Source organism: Lepidochelys kempii, chromosome 11 (genome assembly GCF_965140265.1).
Source record: "Lepidochelys kempii isolate rLepKem1 chromosome 11, rLepKem1.hap2, whole genome shotgun sequence".
Taxonomy (NCBI): Eukaryota; Metazoa; Chordata; order Testudines; family Cheloniidae; genus Lepidochelys; species Lepidochelys kempii.
This window is the reverse complement of record NC_133266.1, coordinates 4,566,346-4,584,803: the sequence shown is the minus strand read 5'-3', so window position 1 is coordinate 4,584,803 and position 18,458 is coordinate 4,566,346. Positions and strand designations below refer to the sequence as shown.

General features: G+C 41.7%; 1 protein-coding gene across 4 annotated transcripts in view; it reads left to right on the top strand.

Annotated features, from left to right (window-relative positions):
* The window catches only part of XRCC5 (X-ray repair cross complementing 5), a 75,215-nt gene that overhangs the window by 19,792 nt on the left and 36,965 nt on the right, over window positions 1-18,458 (top strand). For all 4 annotated transcript variants that reach the window (XM_073305005.1, XM_073305006.1, XM_073305008.1 and 1 more), the window contains 5 exons: window positions 4,256-4,368; window positions 7,803-7,865; window positions 8,888-9,025; window positions 11,986-12,076; window positions 13,781-13,914. In XM_073305005.1, the coding sequence (XP_073161106.1) occupies window positions 4,256-4,368; window positions 7,803-7,865; window positions 8,888-9,025; window positions 11,986-12,076; window positions 13,781-13,914 (539 nt within the window). The remainder of the gene's footprint in view (window positions 1-4,255; window positions 4,369-7,802; window positions 7,866-8,887; window positions 9,026-11,985; window positions 12,077-13,780; window positions 13,915-18,458) is intronic.

Here is an 18,458-nt window from a genome sequence, read left to right as displayed (position 1 = left end):
ATTTTTGAGGGTACAGAGTCACATTTTGCTATTTTAAAAAATGTTTCTTTTTCTTGATGCTATTTAAAAGTCTTACACAAATGGGGGAAATAGAATAATTATACAGGGGAGATAGTGCATGTGACTACAGAAGGTCAAGTGCTCCAAGTAAAATGAAAAAATAGAAATATTTTTTTTCTCAACTCCTTTAATTGTAGTAATCTTAGGTGTTGTTTGTAACAATACACCGGACCCTTGCTAGAACACGCGTCTATATAATGCGAATTCGGATATAACGTGGTCGCGGCCATGGATCCCAAATTTAAGGACAGTAGAGTACAATTTTTTTGAGTATAGACGTGATAAATCGACTGCTGAGCGCTCTCCTGTCAACTCTAATACGCCACCAGAACGAGGAGCACAAGCGCAGTCGACGGGAGAGCGTTAGCTATTCATGTAGCTGAAGTTGCATATCTTAGATCGACCCCCCGCTGTAGTGTAGACAAGCCCTAAGACAATTGCTGTAGGCCTAGAACACCATACAAATGTAATAATAATTTACAGGTACAGTACTGTATTTATCTTTAGAAAGATATCAAAAATGTCGGGCAAAAGGAAGGCTTACTCAGTGCAGGAGAAATTGGATGCTCTCGAACAACTTAGAAATGGCGAAACCCAGGCAAAGATTAACCGCGATATTGGCATTAATGAGTCCACCTTTCGTGGATGGCTAAAGAATGCTGACAAGCTTGGAACTTGCATTCATAACCTGGATGAAAAGCATGGCCTTCAAAGAAAACAAGCCCGTTTAGCAAATGATGCTGATCTTGATTCTGTGGTGTACATGTGGTTTGTGAAAGAACAGCAGAAAGGCATTCTGATCTCTGGTCCGCTTATAGCCATGCAAGCGGAAAAATTCGACTGGGAACTTAATGGCAAATTCAGCAATTTTAAGGTGAGTTCAGGTTGGCTATGGTGATTTCAGAAAAGACACGGAATCTCTCAGATTGCAGTTTCGGGAGAAAAACGCTCTGACGACGACGCGCAATCGTACCCTGCAAAGCTGAGGGAAATTTTACAGGCAGAGGGTTACTCGGTGGAACAGGTTTACAATGCAGATGAAACAGGAATTTATTATAAAATGTTGCCCGATAAAACCCTGGCTATCAGAACAGATGAACGTAAGAAAGAAGGATATAAGCAGGCAAAAGATTGCCTTACTTCATTGTTTTGTGTGAATGCAACAGGCAAGCATAAATTAAAACCATTGTGCATTGGAAAGTCTCTCATGCGTCAGTGCTTTCATCACGTAAATGTGAATTGCGTGCTGTTTTCATACAAGAACTCCAAAAATTCCTGGATGACCAGAGAGATTTTTGAACAATGGTTCTTCACTGAATTTGTCCCTTCTGTGCGAAAGCATTTGCGGGCAAAACGCTTAGACGAAAAGGCCATTCTTTTGCTAGACAACCGTCCAGTGCATCCTCCGGCCAAAAGACTCAGAACCGGTGACGGTAAAAAAGGGTTGAATACTTACCTGAAAACACGACTTCCAAAATCCAGCCGCTTGATCAAGGTGTTATCGCCATTTTTAAGCAGCCCTATCGACAGAACTTGGTACGACAAATGATAGAAAGCAAGTTGTCTGTCACCGATTTTCTGAAGAAGTTGACTATAAAAGAATTCTTTTACATTGGTGGCAATTCCTGGAATTTATTACGGACTGAAACGATAAACCGCTGTTGGATGGTGGGACTGAGAGAGTCGTTTGGCCACCCGCTCCTGGAAGAAAATGAAGAAAGCAGATGACAGTCTGACAAGGAATTCAACTTTGAGGGATTTACAGAGGAGGAAGTTGGAAGAACAGACATGGAGTGGATGCAGGAGCTGTGCCAGCAACTGTCCGGGCTCGGGGTAACTGTTCTGCCACAGAATATCGTGTCCTGGATAAGAGGTGACGATGAAGCAGAAGAATTTTGTCCCGTTGCTGAAAGTCTAACGGATGACCAAATTCTTCAGGCCGTACGACCAAACAACATTCCAGAAGCTGAAGAATTGGCTTTCGTCATGGAAGAAGAAGAGGAAGATGAAGTGGACGTCGTTCCAACATCAACTGCGACCGTAGCTGGCTTAGAGACTGCTTTGAGATGGTTTTAGGCACAAGACGTTGAGCCTATAAAAATCATGCAGCTACGTAGCCTTTTGCAGTTTGCAAAGTGGAAGCAGCACAGCAGCAAGAAGCAAAAGCAACTCACTGACTTTTTAAAGAAAAACTAGACTATTGTAATGTTGACTTTAAATCTCTCATAAAGCAACACTTTTCTCCTCGTTTATTGTTTCCGTCAAGTAGGAGTTTATTTTCTAAGATTTTCTATACTTTATGGATGTGACATTTACTGTGTACAGTAATTTCATTTTAACGCAGTCCCTGCTATAACGCGGTACTTGGCATGGATCCCAAATCCCATGTTCTAGCGAGGGTCCGGTGTGGTAGGTTAAAAATGTTCATACATCTGTGTGATTTTAAGTTGACTGTGTCTCTCTAAGCAGAGATGATGTAGTTAGGAAAAAAGCTAGTAAGTAATGTTACTTTAGTGTTCTGTGCATATTTCCTAATTTCAAACTTAAAAAAAATCCGCTTATAGGGTAGATTTTAGGTAGGGTTCTCTTCGAATTCCACAGCATCTTTTCCTGCTAAATTATTGTCATTACTCCAGTTAATTTGGGGACACTTTCTATTTCGTTCGGTATGCTTAAATGTTTCAGATGAGTTTGTAATTGCCATGTCTTCAGTGAGAGCAGGATTGGGTCTTAAATATGGATCTATCCATGTAGACTTAGTAGAGCGGGGGGTACATTTATTTGCCTGTTAGTAGTAGTTCTCTAAGATGGCACTGTCCTTGGATCTAAACTAACTCACCTCTGGATAGTTTTTATATTTTGGGATTTGATTAATAGACTTTAAGGCCAGAACTGACCATTATGATAATCTAATCTGACCTCCATCATAACAATGGGATTTTAGAGAGTGATTCCTGCACCACACCCACATGTTGTGGTTGAGCTACAGCATATTTTAAAAAAGAGGCTAGAAGTTTAAAATTTTGGTAACAAGGCTACGATATGTTACAATATATTGAAACACTCTTGATCCTTCCTCACACCAAAGCTGCTGCCTGCTTCCTCAAGCAGAGTCAGAACATTCTAGAAATCTTTGAGCATTCCTGACCTTCTGCTGAAGTCCTGATCTGTGAATGCCTGTCAGATACTTTCTTCAGAGAAAAGCAGTAGTAAATAGATACAATTTACTTTTGATTCCAATATCAAAGTAAACTAAAGAGACCAAAGATGTCTTCACCCAATGGCCTGACGTTCAACTGCAGTTAAAGAGCTCCTGATGTTTCATAGATATTGTTGAAGAACATTCTGTTTACAGAGTATTCTGCACATTGAGCATGTTTTTTGAGTTTTGCTTTTTCATTTTCTTTTCAAATTCCTAAGGAAGTGTACATGGAAACAAGTTCTTCATTTTGGGATGTTCATTGCTTCTGGTGTTTATTCCCCACCTGAAGACATCATCCTCAGGCTCTGACAGCATCATCAGCTAAACAGAAGCTAATTGTGGTATTGCAAGCAGAATATTGTAACTTCAGATTGGGGAATAAGCAGCAAGAACCAGGTGATATGCTCCTAGGAAACAAAGATCCTGATTTCATGCAAATATCCCTAGTAATAACAAGCAAAGGAAGCCAAATACAGAAATAAACACTAGATCAACTAGTCTCTTTATAGAAAGGTTTTTGCTTTTCCATGAGGCATCAGTAGTTCTTTAATATCCATTTTAATGGCACTTGGTCTCTGAATTTTTTGTGGATTCCTTTCTTTGAGTCCCCTGCTGATTTGTGTTATGTTTTTGCTATTTTTATTTGCAAGGAGTGCTCATGCTCTTTTCACTGAGTATTGTTTTGTGAGTATAAGGTGTTGGGTAGTGTGATAAGTAAATATTTTTTTCTTTCCTGATATCTGCAAAAGTAGGTACATTATGTAAAATGATGCACAAGAAGTGTAACTGTTTTTTTGTGATTTGCAAATTGTGTCTATGGAGTGTGTGATTATTTTGTTAACAAGAGAAAGTAATTTGATATAAATTACAAAATTAATCATATGGGGTATAGCTGTGGGGCATGCATGCATTGTTAAAATATTCAGAGTGCTAATTTCTGTGTAAGAAATATAGGCCCTTATGCTTAGCAGATGCTCATCTCTTCTTCTCCAGGGTTCTGCTATGGGAGCGATATAGTTCCTTTCTCCAAAGTAGATGAGGAGCAAATGAAATACAAAACCGAAGCAAAGTGTTTTTCTGTACTAGGATTCAGCAGATCATCTCAGGTGCAGTATTGAACTTCTTCCCACTCAATTACTGGATAACTGTTGAATACAGGTCAGAGTTACCAGGGGACAATGATGCTCTATTATGCTCCAGTGAACAGGTGCATGTTGTGTGGGTGGCTGTTATTAGGTGTGCAGGGACAGTTCACATTTGCTGTGTCCAGTGTATCTGGACTCCACATAGGTCACTATAAAGGGGGCATTTGAGCAAGGTTCATCATTGTGGCCTCTGGCTCATAATTAACAGAGCCAGTGGTCACAAATCCTCACGTAGGGGTGGCGGATGTATTGCAATCCCTACTTTAGCTCAGGAGCTGAAGTAGTGGTTGAAGAAGAAGCTTCAGAATTGCCCCACCCTCTGCCAGTGGCAAGGAAGTGGATTCCTCCTTCCCCAGTCCCTGGATAGTTTTCTGCACAAAATCCTCTTGCTTTGTCCAAGTCTGTGTGTTTATTTCACTGTACTACCAATAGAAGCTCACCAATGTTTGAGAACTCTTGGAAGCTAAGTGTCTTAATTCTAACTCTTTTAGGATTAAGTTATGAGCTGTGGTTTTCCTCTTGTTTTCATTAAAGTAACAAAAAATTAAATGTAGTGATTGGTTCACAAAATTAGGGCTCAGAAGCAGTAAGTGTTGGAAGATTATTATATATCTTTTAAAAGTAGATACATACACTATAGAGAGACATTAAAGAGTGTTTGTGGATATATTCTAACTCTTTTTATTGGAAGCATTCATTTGGCCATTCATCACCATGGCATCTGGGAGCCTTACAAGGCTTAAAATGAGACATTCCCTATCTCAGTAAGAAACCAAACACTTTGCCTTCCTGCTATCTACAACTTCGACAATCAGCTAGGAAAGCAGGATTTAATCATTTGGGAAGTCCTGGACAACGAGATATCTTGCCTCATGTTCTAAAAATGGAATATACACATACGCATACACATGAAAGCAGTAAATTTTAAGCTGGCACTACTCTTCCCTTTCCAGGAAATCCCTGATAGTGGTTATGGGCATCTACGCATCCTCCTGGAGTCCCACAGGGCTCAGTCAGGTTGCTTCTTTTATTCACTATCCATGGTGAAGTCATTGGGGGGATCATAAGATACTGAGCCTCAGTGCTAGCAGAATGCTGAATGCTCCCAAATCTACTTCTCTGTCTTGTCAAGTCTCCCAGATGATACAGTGCCTTGACAAAATAGGGACCTGGATGAAAAGCAGAAAGATCATTAGCCATCACCATGAAAAACAGAGGTGATGCTGGTCGGCAGAGGGCAATACATAGAAAGCTGTCAGACGCTGCAACCATCCCTCTATTGTCCACAGGTGCTCAGCCTCAATCTTGCTAGATGTGTCCGTGAACTCTTTTATAACAGCAGTGGCCCAAAACATCTTTGACTAGACAGGAGTTTGTGCCATTTCCTTTCATGTGAGAATCTAGTTACAACAGCCCATCCCTTAATCACCTCCAGACTGGATTATTATAACACGGTCTGATCATGTGGGCACCCAGAAAGTAAAGCTTCTACTTTAGAAAGCTGCCTTTCTACTAAAACAGACCAGTGGGAATACACTGCGCTAGCTCTTCACAGAATTACATTAGTTACTTATCCTGTTCTGAGTCCAGTTCAAGATTCTGAGTAGCTAAAGTCCCTTATTTGTTCTAGAAAGGCCTCATCTACCATCTCCTCCTGATTTGCCCCTTTAGAACCTAGTTTAAAGCCCTCTTTGTTAAGTTGATGAGTTGTTGTGTAAAGATGCTTTTCCTCTTCTTGGTCAGATGGGTCCCATCTCTTCCCAGCAGTCTTCCTTCCCAGAACAGCATGCTATGATCAAGAAAGCCAAAGCCTTCCCGTCAACACTGTTCACGCAGCCATGCATTCATTTCCAGAATACACATATTCCTGCCTGGGCCCTTACCCTCAGCCAGGAGGATGTACAAGAACACAGCCTGCACCCCTGACTCCTTCACCTTCACTCTGAGAGCCCTGTAGTCACTGCTGATCTTCTCATGGTCAGACCTGACAGAATTATTTGGTGCCCACATGAATGAGCAGTGTGGGAGTAGTGGTCAGAGGGATAGCTGAGCCTCAGTAACCTTTCTGTAACGTCTTAGATGTGGGCTCCAGCAGGCAGCACACCTCCTGGGACATCGTGTCACAGTGGCGGATGGGTGCTTCCGCCCTCTCAGAAAGGAGTCCCTGGCTTCCACCACCCTACTCTGCTGCCTACCTGGGTGCAATGGCCATGAACTTCCCTGCCTTGAGACAGGTGGCTCCTCCTCCTCAGCCATTGGATCTGCTCCTCCCCTCCTTTTCCAGTGCAGCATACTGCATGCAGCATATTAACCAGAGAAACTGGAGCAGTTCCAAATACAGGATTAAAGAGGGAATAAACCCACCTTATATCATTTTCTCAATGTACCGAAGCAGCTTTTTCAGTCATTCGCATCCCTCAGGAAAGAAGATCATAAGGCATCTTCTTATTACTGTTTTTTAAACTTTGATTTTTAATTTATAAGCAATACCATGTAAATCAAGAAATCATAGAAGACTTTAAAATACAGAAAGGAGATGTTAGTTGGCAAACCAAAGAAAATGCAGCGACATATATATCTAGGTATATGTGATGCTCGACACCATAGTATTTCAGCTCCTAAAGACAAATAGGAAGGAATAATAGTAGGTACAACAGGTTGACTTCAGGAATGGTGCTGATTTCTGAAGGTCAGATCCTCATCTGGCATAAATTGTCATTGACTTAAATGGGGTTACGACAGTTTACAGCTGCTGAACATCTGCCTCCAAATCTACATCCAGGAGCCTTATTATCCACATGTTCAAAGGTTTTTAACATACTGAAGAGAAACAGTACCAAGCATGCTTTAATCTTATCTGTAACTTTCTAAATAGTATTAAATAACATGTAGAACTGTTCACCCCAAGACAAATGTTCCATGAGCCCAGTATTTCATTTCTTTATTGCCCATTCATACCTACCAATGGCTACCACATATCCTGGAATTTGTTAGTTCAAGTCTGATCTCAGACTGAGAATTTTGCCAGGTTGTAAAAGCAAAATGTGGATGCTGAATCGTATCTGTCCCAGTGAAATGTAATTTTCCCTTTGGCAACCACTGCCACTCTCCATACAGACTAATAAGGCTAGTGCAGCACCTTCCAAACATCATTTGATAGAATGGCAGTTCTCTGATGAATACTGCAAAATATGAGTAGTGTTCCACGTTGTGTGGTAAATGGAAACAGAGCAACGTATAAGTTTTATATCTACCGTACATAGTAATTAAATGCTCTGTCCTTACATGTGGGTATTATGTTAGTTTGTTCTAGTGTAGAATTAATTAGTTGGTACAATTAAAAATGACATTTGTTTTAGATCAAAACTAATAATTTTAGAAACTTTAATTTATAGATCCAGAGGCATCACTACATGGGCAACCAGGTTCTGAAGGTCTTTGCAGCAAAAGATGATGAGGTAAGATAAATTAATTTTAAGTTGAGTGGGGGCTCACTGTGAATTAATGGTAATGAGTCTGGCAGTAATGATGGTGTAGGGGTCCTTTGGTGTTACTAAAACAAATACATTCTTCACTATGCAACTTACAAAGGTCCAGATCCAGCTCTCATAGAGGTCAGTGGGAGCTGAATTGAGCCAAAAATGAATATCATGTGTCCAATCAGAAATGAGAAATTTGTAAGTTTCACTGTTGTTTAATTATACCTGGGAAGGTTACAAGTGTTTGTAAATGGTGGCCTGATTTTATGTGGATCATTGTATCTCAGACTGTCTCATGGGGAATGCAAAGTGTGGTTTGTATTTTTTTCAAAGTTTGAAATGTTGCAAGCTGATGTAAAACCTCAGCAGAAAAAAATACAGAGGCAGTCAGCAAGGTTTCTTTCCCTTCAAGGGCTAATGAGTATGAGGAAAAAGGAAAATAAATTACTATAACCAGAAAAGGAGCCAAAACTCTCCAACTTGGGGTTCAAGCAAGCCTTATTACTTCCTAGCAGCCATTTTATAGTCCTCCCTCTGAACATCTGTGCAAGGGGACAGGGAACCTGACTTGAGGTTTAACCTTTTGTTCACTGGTGACTATGTAATGTCCCTGCACTCAGTCTTTCTCACATTTAAAATGAAATCTGGGTCTACTCTCAACATTCAAAAAAATAGAAACTTCAAAAACAAAGCCCTGAAAGTACCATTTCTTCTTTCCTTTCTATCCTGCAGTTTCACTTAGAACCCTTTCCATGTTTGTTTTGAAATGGTGATATGAACAGGATCTAAAGATAGTCCCTACTTTTTAATATATCCACTGTCATGACCAGATTTGAACTGTGCCTATTGCTGTGTCTTTTGGAGGTAAAAAGGTGGTGTTTAAGTCAAGCGGCTGACTAAAAGTGGAGACGTCCTCGCCAGTGCTTTTGGATTCAGTGTGAAAGTTGGTCTGAATAGCTTTTAACGAGGGCTTGTATGAACTTGCAGCTCTTTCTTGACAGGCTGCAGCAGTTGCTCTTTCTGCCCTGATTCATGCTTTGGATGAGTTGGATGTGGTGGCCATAGTGCGTTACGCTTATGACAGAAGATCTAATCCTCAGGTTGGCGTAGCCTTTCCATGTATCAAGGATGCATATGAGGTAACATTTTGACCTTATATAATGCCTTTCTTCAGAGAGTCTCTAAATCCATTGTTTGCAAACATTAATTTATGAAGTTTCACAACACAGCAAATTACATATGAGTTTGCAGTATGATAAGGCAGGAAAAGAGGCCAGCGTAATTTTGGGTTGGACACAGAGACATCAAGACACAGAGCAAGGAGATAATCTCGTTTTACTATAAATCTGTGATGAGACCATATCTGGACTATTGCAGTCATTTCTGGGCATCTAAATACCAAGAAAATACTAAGAAATTGGGAATTCTGAGCAGCTAGTTAAAATCATTTAGATGCTGGAAGAAATAATTGAGACTAGAACCAGTAGAGCTCTGCTAGAAATGTTGTTAACTTTTGCTATATCCCCCCCCGCCCCAGAATCTGTGAAATTTGGGGGGAGATTTGCAGGGTTTGGGATATTCTTTAGAGTGAACTCACTGCAAGTGTACATGGTAGAACAAAACGGTATGTTTAAATGTGTGTCTTTATTGTATAGTTTTAATAATAATGACTTTTATTTTACCCTATTTTATTTTTAAAAATGTCCCCCTCACCTCTCTGACATCTGTCTTCCCCTCAGATCTTTGAATTCCCCCATATCATTGGTTCTCAACCTTTTCCATACCATGAACCTCTTATAACTGAAAAATGTTTCAGGACCTCATTGCCATCCTAGCTATAAAGAAAGGGAGGTGGCCATGAACCTGCTAGAACTTGTTCGCAGCCCCTGGTTGAAAACCCATGCTCTAGATCTCCAGTCAGACATTTGATTTTCTTTTCATAGCAAAGCAATCAAGAAGGGAGGGGACAAGAAAAAAATTCAGTATTTGCAACTTTAAAAGTTGTGGTCAGATTGTTCACTGATTTATACTCCATGTAGCGCTATAGGATGCATGTTAATGCAGAATGTGGATCTAATAGCTGTCAAAAGGGTTTTCAGACATATCTTGCTGCACTGAATAAAGCACATGAGTGGGAAGTTTGTGCTAAAGTAATCAGCAGTGAAATAGTTGACATTTAATGTTGTTGTCATTAAGTTTTTTATTTGACATCCCATTGAATTGAATGGGGGCTGGACTTGAAGACTTGCGTGTCGTAGGTGGTCGATAAATCTGTCCCCACTGTTCCGGTTTTTAGATTCCACTGGAAGCCAGCTTCAGTGTGACTAGTAATGGCAAGATCCTGGTTGTAGCAACTCCATCCTGATCTGAAACCAGCCTGTTCCTTTGGCAGGGTGGCCTCAAAGATGGAGTGAGATGGACCAGTAAGACCCTCTCCATTAACTTGCAAATTGTGGAGAGGCGTGCCTTTGGATGATGGCTGGTGGCATCATTTGTTGGTTTCCCATGTTTGAGGAGGGTAATGACTACAACCTTAAATCAGCTTTTTGGGATCTTTATCTTGAATGTAATGCAGGGACTAGGTCTGTGAACCTTGGTTGTCCGTTTGGTTCCAAATTCTTAAGGAATTTTTGGTAAATATGGGCCTTTCCAGCAGCGTTAGCACTTCTAATGGCCATGAGGGCCTTGTTTATTTCTTCTTTAATATATGGGAATGATAGCGGTAGAGTGGCAGGGCTTTGTGAGACATTTAGAAAGACCTCTTTCTGACCCTTCTGTCTAGTCATCTTCTCAGTTCTGGTCTTCAAGTTATGGAGAAGGTCTGAGACAACGGCACTGGCCATCACTTTTGATTAGTGGTGTTTTACTAGCTCCAAGCTTATGGCGTGCCCAAGCTTTATGACTGGAATGGGTGAACTCAAGACTCCCCACTGTCTAGTTCCGTGGTCGGCAACCTTCGGCACGCCAGCCCGCACTACTTCCTGTAGCTCCCATTGGCTGGGAATGGCGAACCGCGGCCACTGGGAGCTGCAGGCCACTGTGCAAATGTAAACAACCTGTCTCGCGGCCCACCAGTGGATTACCCTGGTAGGCCGCAGGTTGCCCACCACTGGTCTAGATAATACTTAGTCCTGCCATGAGTGCAGGGGACTGGACTAGATGACCTTTTGAGGTCCCTTCCAGTCCTATGATTCTATGACTTCTCAAGGTCCCTCCCAGCCCTACGTTTCTATAATTCTACATTTTCTTTATTTCATGCCTCTCAGAGATATTGTTTGAGTTAGTCTATAGACTCTGGAAGATAGTGCCGGATTGTTTCACATTGCATTTGGGAAGGTTTCCTTTGAAACCAGAAGGGCTAGAAGTGTAGTTTTTAAAAAAAAAATGAATGCTTTACATTACACACACCCGCACCCACACATTGAAATACAAAAAAATCCCCAGTGAGCCCCTAAAAGCTGTACAGTATTGCAGAATTTCTGCAGCATATGTCTCCAGTGATCTTACTTGTGAGAGACTGTTCAGAGAGCTAAATATGTATAGGTTGGCTAAGCAGTGACTACGGTGGGGGTGGACATAAGTCTTTGTATTTTTAAAGGGTATAAACATCAAGGATGGAAAAGAATTATTTCGGGTGCCATGAGCTGGAGGAGGTATGTGAATAAACAAAATTTAGGCAGGGAAAGTCAAAAACAGCTTTTTCTGATGGTAAGATGGAGTCAGCTACAGAGCAGTCTCTCACGGGCAGTGATGAAAGCTCCATTGCATGGCATATTTAAAGCTGGTCTGGACAGAGTTGTAGGCAACAATCCTAAACTAGCAGGATGATGGACCAGGTGAGCCAATAGGTCTCATAAATGGCTAGAGCATTACTGACCCAATTTTTTTAATCATCCTCATATTGGTGAAAGTAATAATTATGTTAAATATTGTACTTAACATTTGTATTGTACCACAGTTTTTAGTAAATCAGACTATTTCACTTTGTACAGTTTCTAGATTTCTGATTTCCTTATACTTCTGCTGGCCTTACTTCTGGGACTAACTTTGAATTTTCACTTCAAGTTCACTTTCTTCTCTTTTGTTTTTCCCCCCTTAGTGTCTGATATATGTGCAGTTACCCTACATGGAGGACTTACGACAATACATGTTTTCCTCTTTGAAAAACAATAAAAAGTATGCTCCTACAGGTGAGTTAGGTCCTTACTGATTGGCTGCAGTCTAATACCATAACTTTAAGTCACTCTAAAATACATGGAATGTTTGACTTTCCCTTGAAAACATAATCTGGTTTGGAAAAAGTCATTTTGGTCAGCTCATCAGAACTTTGTCTGGTTAGTTGGAGACTGAGTGGCTCTAATGATTGTACACAGCCTTTCAACACTATACTACAGGCTAAAGTCTGGCTCAGGTTAAATGATCACAGGCTGTCATCTGAACCTTTATGATTTTAGGGAGAACTGGTTAATCCTCTATGACCCAGTCAGTCTTTGGCCTCTCTTTTGAGACTGTCAGCAAAGGGTTTCTTTGTGATGGAGTTCACACTGTAGACCTCTGTACTTTAGGAACTGGACTGAGAACCAGCAGCTCCTTCAGATAGGCCGGGGTGGCCAACCTGTGGCTTCGGAGCCGCATGCAGCTCTTCAGAGGTTAATATGCGGCTCCTTGCATAGATACTGACTCCGAGGCTGGAGTTACAGATGCTAACTTTCCAATGTGCTGTGGGGTGCTCACTGCTCAACCCCCTGCTCTGCCCCAGGTCCTGCCACCACTCCACCCCTTCCCCCAAGGCCCCTGCCCTTTCCCCCAAGCCTGCCATGCCCTCATTCCTCCCCTTACCCTACCAGAGCCTCCTGCACACTGTAAAACAGCTGATTGTGGCAGGTGGGAGGCATGGGGAGGTAGGGGGAGGCGCTGATTGGCAGGGCTGCCAGTGGGCGGGAGGCGCTGGGGGCTGAAGGGGGTAGCGGTTGGGAGGCTGCTGGCATATTAATGTGGCTCTTCGGCAATGTTCATTGGTAAATTCTGGCTCCTTCTCAGGCTCAGGTTGGCCACCCCTGAGATAGGCTATCTAACAGCCACCTTCATATGCATCCTATGATGTAATCTACAAGTGCAAAGCCGGTGTTTAAATTTGTGTGCAGGCATTAGTGCTGAAGAAGCAGGCACACACAGGTGCTGGAATTCAGACAGGAGGCCAAGGTGAAACCCCACAGTGTTTGCTTCACTGTCCCAAGAGTCTGGAGTAGGATGGATTACTGGGGTAATGTGTAATCCAGACTGTGCTCTGGATGTTCTAATTTGTTGTAAGGCCCACTCTGAAAAGGAACAAGAATCTGACAGTCAGGACATGAAGGATACTATGCGATTCCTGATTCGCTTTCCATTTTCTGCCTGTAACAGGCAGTTTGAAAGCAGAAATTCAACAACCCATCTTACCAAGGCAATAATTGACTATTGTGAACTGAGTTAATTTACATTCGTAACTTTTAAAAGTTGCATTACTCTATTTAGTTCTCCAAACCAACTGTTCTCTTCATTTTTCAAGTGGCCTATAAACCTTCTGTTGCAAATAAAAACATCTCGGAAAAGAAGAAAAATGGAAGCAGAAAGGCAGCAGTAACCTGAGATCTTCACAAAACTGAAAGGCTCTATAACTTCATATTGTAGTCCTTAAACAATGCAGGGTTTTCATTATTGTGTTGATTATGCGTGTTCATTATCAGCCTGTCTGTATCCCCAGGGAATATAAAGCATAGTGAATTCTTGGGCATTTGATGCCTTTGTTAAAATCTCATATTCTGAAGTGAATCTTTGTGGGTGAATTATTACAAGCAGATCCTTCTGCAAGTGTATTTAATCTTTTTTGTGCATATTTATATTTGTTGGTTTAGAGGATCAGTTATCTGCAGTTGATTCTCTGATTGATTCTATGAGTTTGGCTTATGAAGATGATGATGGGGAGACAACCGAAGACATATTTAAACCCAGCAAAATCCCAAACCCTCAGTTTCAGAGGTTGTATCAGGTGAGATGATAAACCTGCAGGTTAAAACTTTTCCTGTTTCTACACACCCCTCCTTCTCTTTCTCAGAGTTGTATGAAAAGACTTGGATTGTGACAGGTGTAATTTAAATTAATTAATCCCTAGATCCTGAGTGGCTACTAGCTTGTGCCTTGCCACTGGCATCAATTTCAGACTGAATATTTCTAGCTCCCTGCATCATAAGGGTTTGAACAGGCAGTCTAAACAAAGCCTTATCTAAGGAAACCGAGGCCAGTCAGGATATGTTGGGCCGTTTACAAGTAAGGTATGTGCTTGAGAAACAGCTATATCTTCTTTCTAGGGATAGAACCCATGTTCTGTTTGCCACTGTAGACCAATTTATGCAGAATTGCCCACACAAACGCTGTCCTTCACTGCCCTTCTACTTGCCTGGTCCAGTGCAACATAATCAGTGCAGTATCCCTTGTTATTTATTTATTTTACTTGGCAACAAACTGAAAGTGTATGGCCAACATAAAATTTGTTTAGTATCAGATTTTTATACTGACAATGCATAACTGCATGATAGAAATTATTGCTGGGAAACTGGAAGTTCTAACAAACTGGGTAATAGTTGGGGCCTTTGTCCCTCAGGAAGGCAAGTTTGTTTTGTGTTTTGGCAAGGAGGAGGCAGTTAAAGAGGGGATGCCCCACTCCCCCTTCTTTTAGGCAGGGGCAGAGATTGACTTTAAATCTTGGGAGGGCCTTAATTCTTCATTGTCTACCCCAGCAAACTTTTAAAACATCCACCTGCACCATTTGCTGCTGCATCCAGCAGTTATAGATGAGTGTGTTAGCTTGATGTTTCTGCTAAAATGATCAGCTGTGAAACAGTTAAGTGTTGACACTTAAAGTATCCTCATTGGGCTTCAGAGTTAACACATTTTAGAGATAAATGGAGCAGTTCACACTTGATTCAGAGCTATTGTTTCAAACTGTCTGCGTTTTGATTTACATTTGTTTCACATCTGAAGGTTTTCTTTGCAACCATGAAGGCAAGAGACTTAATTATGCCCCAGAATGTAAGGGTTCATTTTAAAAAAAGATGTGACAAATTCAAAAAGATGGGCAATTATGATACAATTTATGCAGCTGCATAATCATGGTATACACAGGGCCATGGATAGAATCTTGTTGAATGTGGGTTTCTGCTCTGAAAAGTGACTAAAATGGCATTGTGGGGTCCATCGTTACTGTGTCTCAATGATTCCAGATGAAATTTGCGCATTTTACAAGTTAAAAAATGTTTTTCCTACGTGTCTGCAAATTCAGCCTGGGTTCTGCGAGTCATCCTGCGTTTGTTCTTTTTACTGCATTGTCACCAGAAATAGAAGGTTCTGTGGGCCAAATTTTGTCTTCAGTGACACAAGTGTAACTTGACTGTCTTGAAATCCTACCCTCAATGACCCATGCAGAACCCAGCATTCTATTCAAGTTCTGCCTACAGATTGATTGTACAGAATGCAACCGATTGCAAGATTTGGCTAGCAGAAGCTTTGATACTTCGTGATGATATTTGAGATGGAAAGACCCCAGCATGAGGCAAGCCCCAGTGGGAGTTTGCAGAGTTGAGAGGTAGAAAAAAAACAACCATGGTTTTATTAATAAATGGAACAATGTTTTGATGGAATTTTCTCTGCTTTTTACAGATAACATTTTAAACTCTTGCTTCAGTGGACAGTCATGTTTTGGAGATATCTTTGCTTTGTGTGTCATTGACTTCCAGAATATAGAATCATAGAATATTAGGGTTGGATGAGACCTCAGGAGATCATCTAGTCCAATCCCCTGCTCAAAGCAGGACCAGCACCAACTAAATCAGAATAATGGCATTATCCCAATGACTGATTTGAGAGTGCTGCTGGAGGGTCACTGTGTAACTGTAAACATTTTGGTTTTAGAGGAAGATAGAGGGAAAATAGGACTCCCTAGGAGAGGCTGCTATTGGTGGGGCATTCATTTTATTATTTACGCTAGTGGCCAGAGGTCCCAGTCAGGATTGGGACCTCATTGGGTACGTCTACACAGAAAAGAAAAACCCAGGGTTAGCCAATGCCAGCTGACTCAGGCTCGCAGGGCTCAGGCTTTGGGGCTGTTTCATTGCTGTGTAGACTTCTGGGCTCAGGCTGGAGCCTGGGCTCTGGGACCCTCCCATCCCACAGAGTCCTAGAGCCTGGATTCCAGCCTGAGCCCGGAAGTCTACATATCAATGAAACAGCCCTGCAGCCCCAAGCCCGTGAACTGAGTCATCTAGCACAGACCAGCTGCGGGTGTCTTGTTGCTGTGTAAACATACCCAGAGTGCTAGGTGATGTACTAACAAAATAAAATACAGTACCTGCCTCAGAAAGCTTACAGTCTAAATAGTAAGCCATAATCTACTAGTTCCTTTCTACTTATCTCCTAGTTCCTGCCATTTCGTTAGTATAGGTCTATTTTAGCACAGTTTCTAGGTAGAATCCTGAGTGTCATCTGACTATGCAGCCATGTAAAGTGCAGCAAAATTGCTCTTATTTTTGAATTTGCTGCCTAGCTGCACTCCAAAAACTAAACTTATATTTTTTTTTAAAAAAAGAGTTGTACCTATTGCTCGTATGGGTTGCCAAGAAAACCTTTACAATATGCTGTGAATATAACCAGTACAGTGATGTCTACATGAATCCACACACAGCCTGAGAAAATGCCTCTGAGAGAAGCAGGAACTGCCCCATTCATCTCACTGAGGTGTTACCTCATGAGGGTACTTAAAATGAGTAGCGGTGAATGTTGATGTTGAAGCAGAAGCATTTAGATAAATTACCTTTTCATCTCTGGAAGCAGTGGCTGATATTGGTGTTGGTCCTGCTTTGAGCAGGGGGTTGGACTAGATGACCTCCTGAGGTCCCTTCCAACCCTGATATTCTATGATTCTATGATATGAGAGGGTGCAAAGGGATGGTAAATGGCTGTCAGAGTTTGCTGGAGTGGAGGATGAGGAATTCAATCCTCCCTCCCCAATACAAAAGCTTCAACTGCCTCCTTGATGCCAAAAAAACAAAACCAACTCCTGTATCTTCCTGGGTGGGAAATTGACTCTCCTATCTAGCTATCAAAGCCTCTAGCTTCCTTCAACATCTTCTGTGATGCAGTTATTTCTTTTCAGTACAGAAATCAGCAGCACATTGTAAATTTGGGGGCAGCGTACATAAGATACATTTAATATCAAAATAAAGAAGTAATAAGTTACACCGGGCAGATTGTGCTGTACTGGGACTGGGTGAGCAGGAAATTAATGAGGGGAAGAGCTTGGATGAGAAGGTGCTGCATAATTTAAGGGTTTCTGCTGTACAATCCAGGCCTAATATCCCACATAGGACATTGCCCCTGTTTATATGTTACATTTAATTCACCCCGATGTAAGCACTGAGCCTGTAGGTGCTCCTGCACTGAGGTTTTTAGGCTGTGCAGCCATGGTGGGAGATTTCTCCAAAAAGGTCCATGTGGACATGGCTTTTGACTTGATGCAGAGGACAGGTGGCAGAAGGTAGCCAAGAGAGGTTGAAACAGCGAATGTGGGGAACTCTCATTGGAAATGAGACTGGAATAGATCTTTCAAAAGGTTGTATTAAACCAGTTTCAAAAACAGATCTCACTTGAACTTCTAGACACCTGGAGGTTAGCCAGTGTCCTAACACTTTGAGGACCAACTGGTTCAGAAGCGTTTTGTTGAGGCTGTCTGCCTGCTGGTAGGGAAAGCAAGTCAGGACTCTTCCCTGCAGTCAGTCCAAACTGGCCCTGTCCATTTTATCTATCTAGGAGACCTTCATTCTGTATGCATCACTATGGAATCTGAGTTCCCTAGGGAGCCCTTTCACTGTGAATTGCCTCCTTCTGCTACCAAATCCTGATCCTTCCTTCAGGCTAGGAATGCAAGGCACATCTGGGGTTTAAACAGAGCAGACAGTACAATGCTGACAGCTTACACAAATGGGAGAGTGAGCCTGGAAGCAGGGTAGCAGCATGAAGCTGCCTGGTTGCCAAGGGAAGTGGAAGAGGAATGTTAGGCTCAAAGGAAAGGGGAAGCAGAGTGGGAGGGACAGACTGAGATAGAAACTTCAGGATAAATACAGAGAGAGTTCTAACTATTTAGCTTAGGTGTTTCCAAGGTGTCTATCACCTCGCTGACCTGCTCCCTCACATGGCAGCCAGAAGCCCTCTTCCTTGTGGAACAGTCTCTTATCCTCTTATTCTAAGGGTTAAAATAACATCAAAAGCCTTCGCAAAAAGAAAAAGGGTACTTGTGGCACCTTAGAGACTAACCAGTTTATTTGAGCATAAGCTTTCGTGAGCTACAGCTCACTTCATCGGATGCATGCATAAAGTGGCTGCTACTCTGAAACCTATCAAAAGCCTTGTCACACCCACAAAAGCAGCTGGGTGTAAATAAATGTAGGCAGCTCTTGCTTCTCAGTCCACCCTGTTACTGCAGCTAACTCACAGAGGACCTTAGGATACAGTAGCCTACAATACATATTCAAATCAGATTCA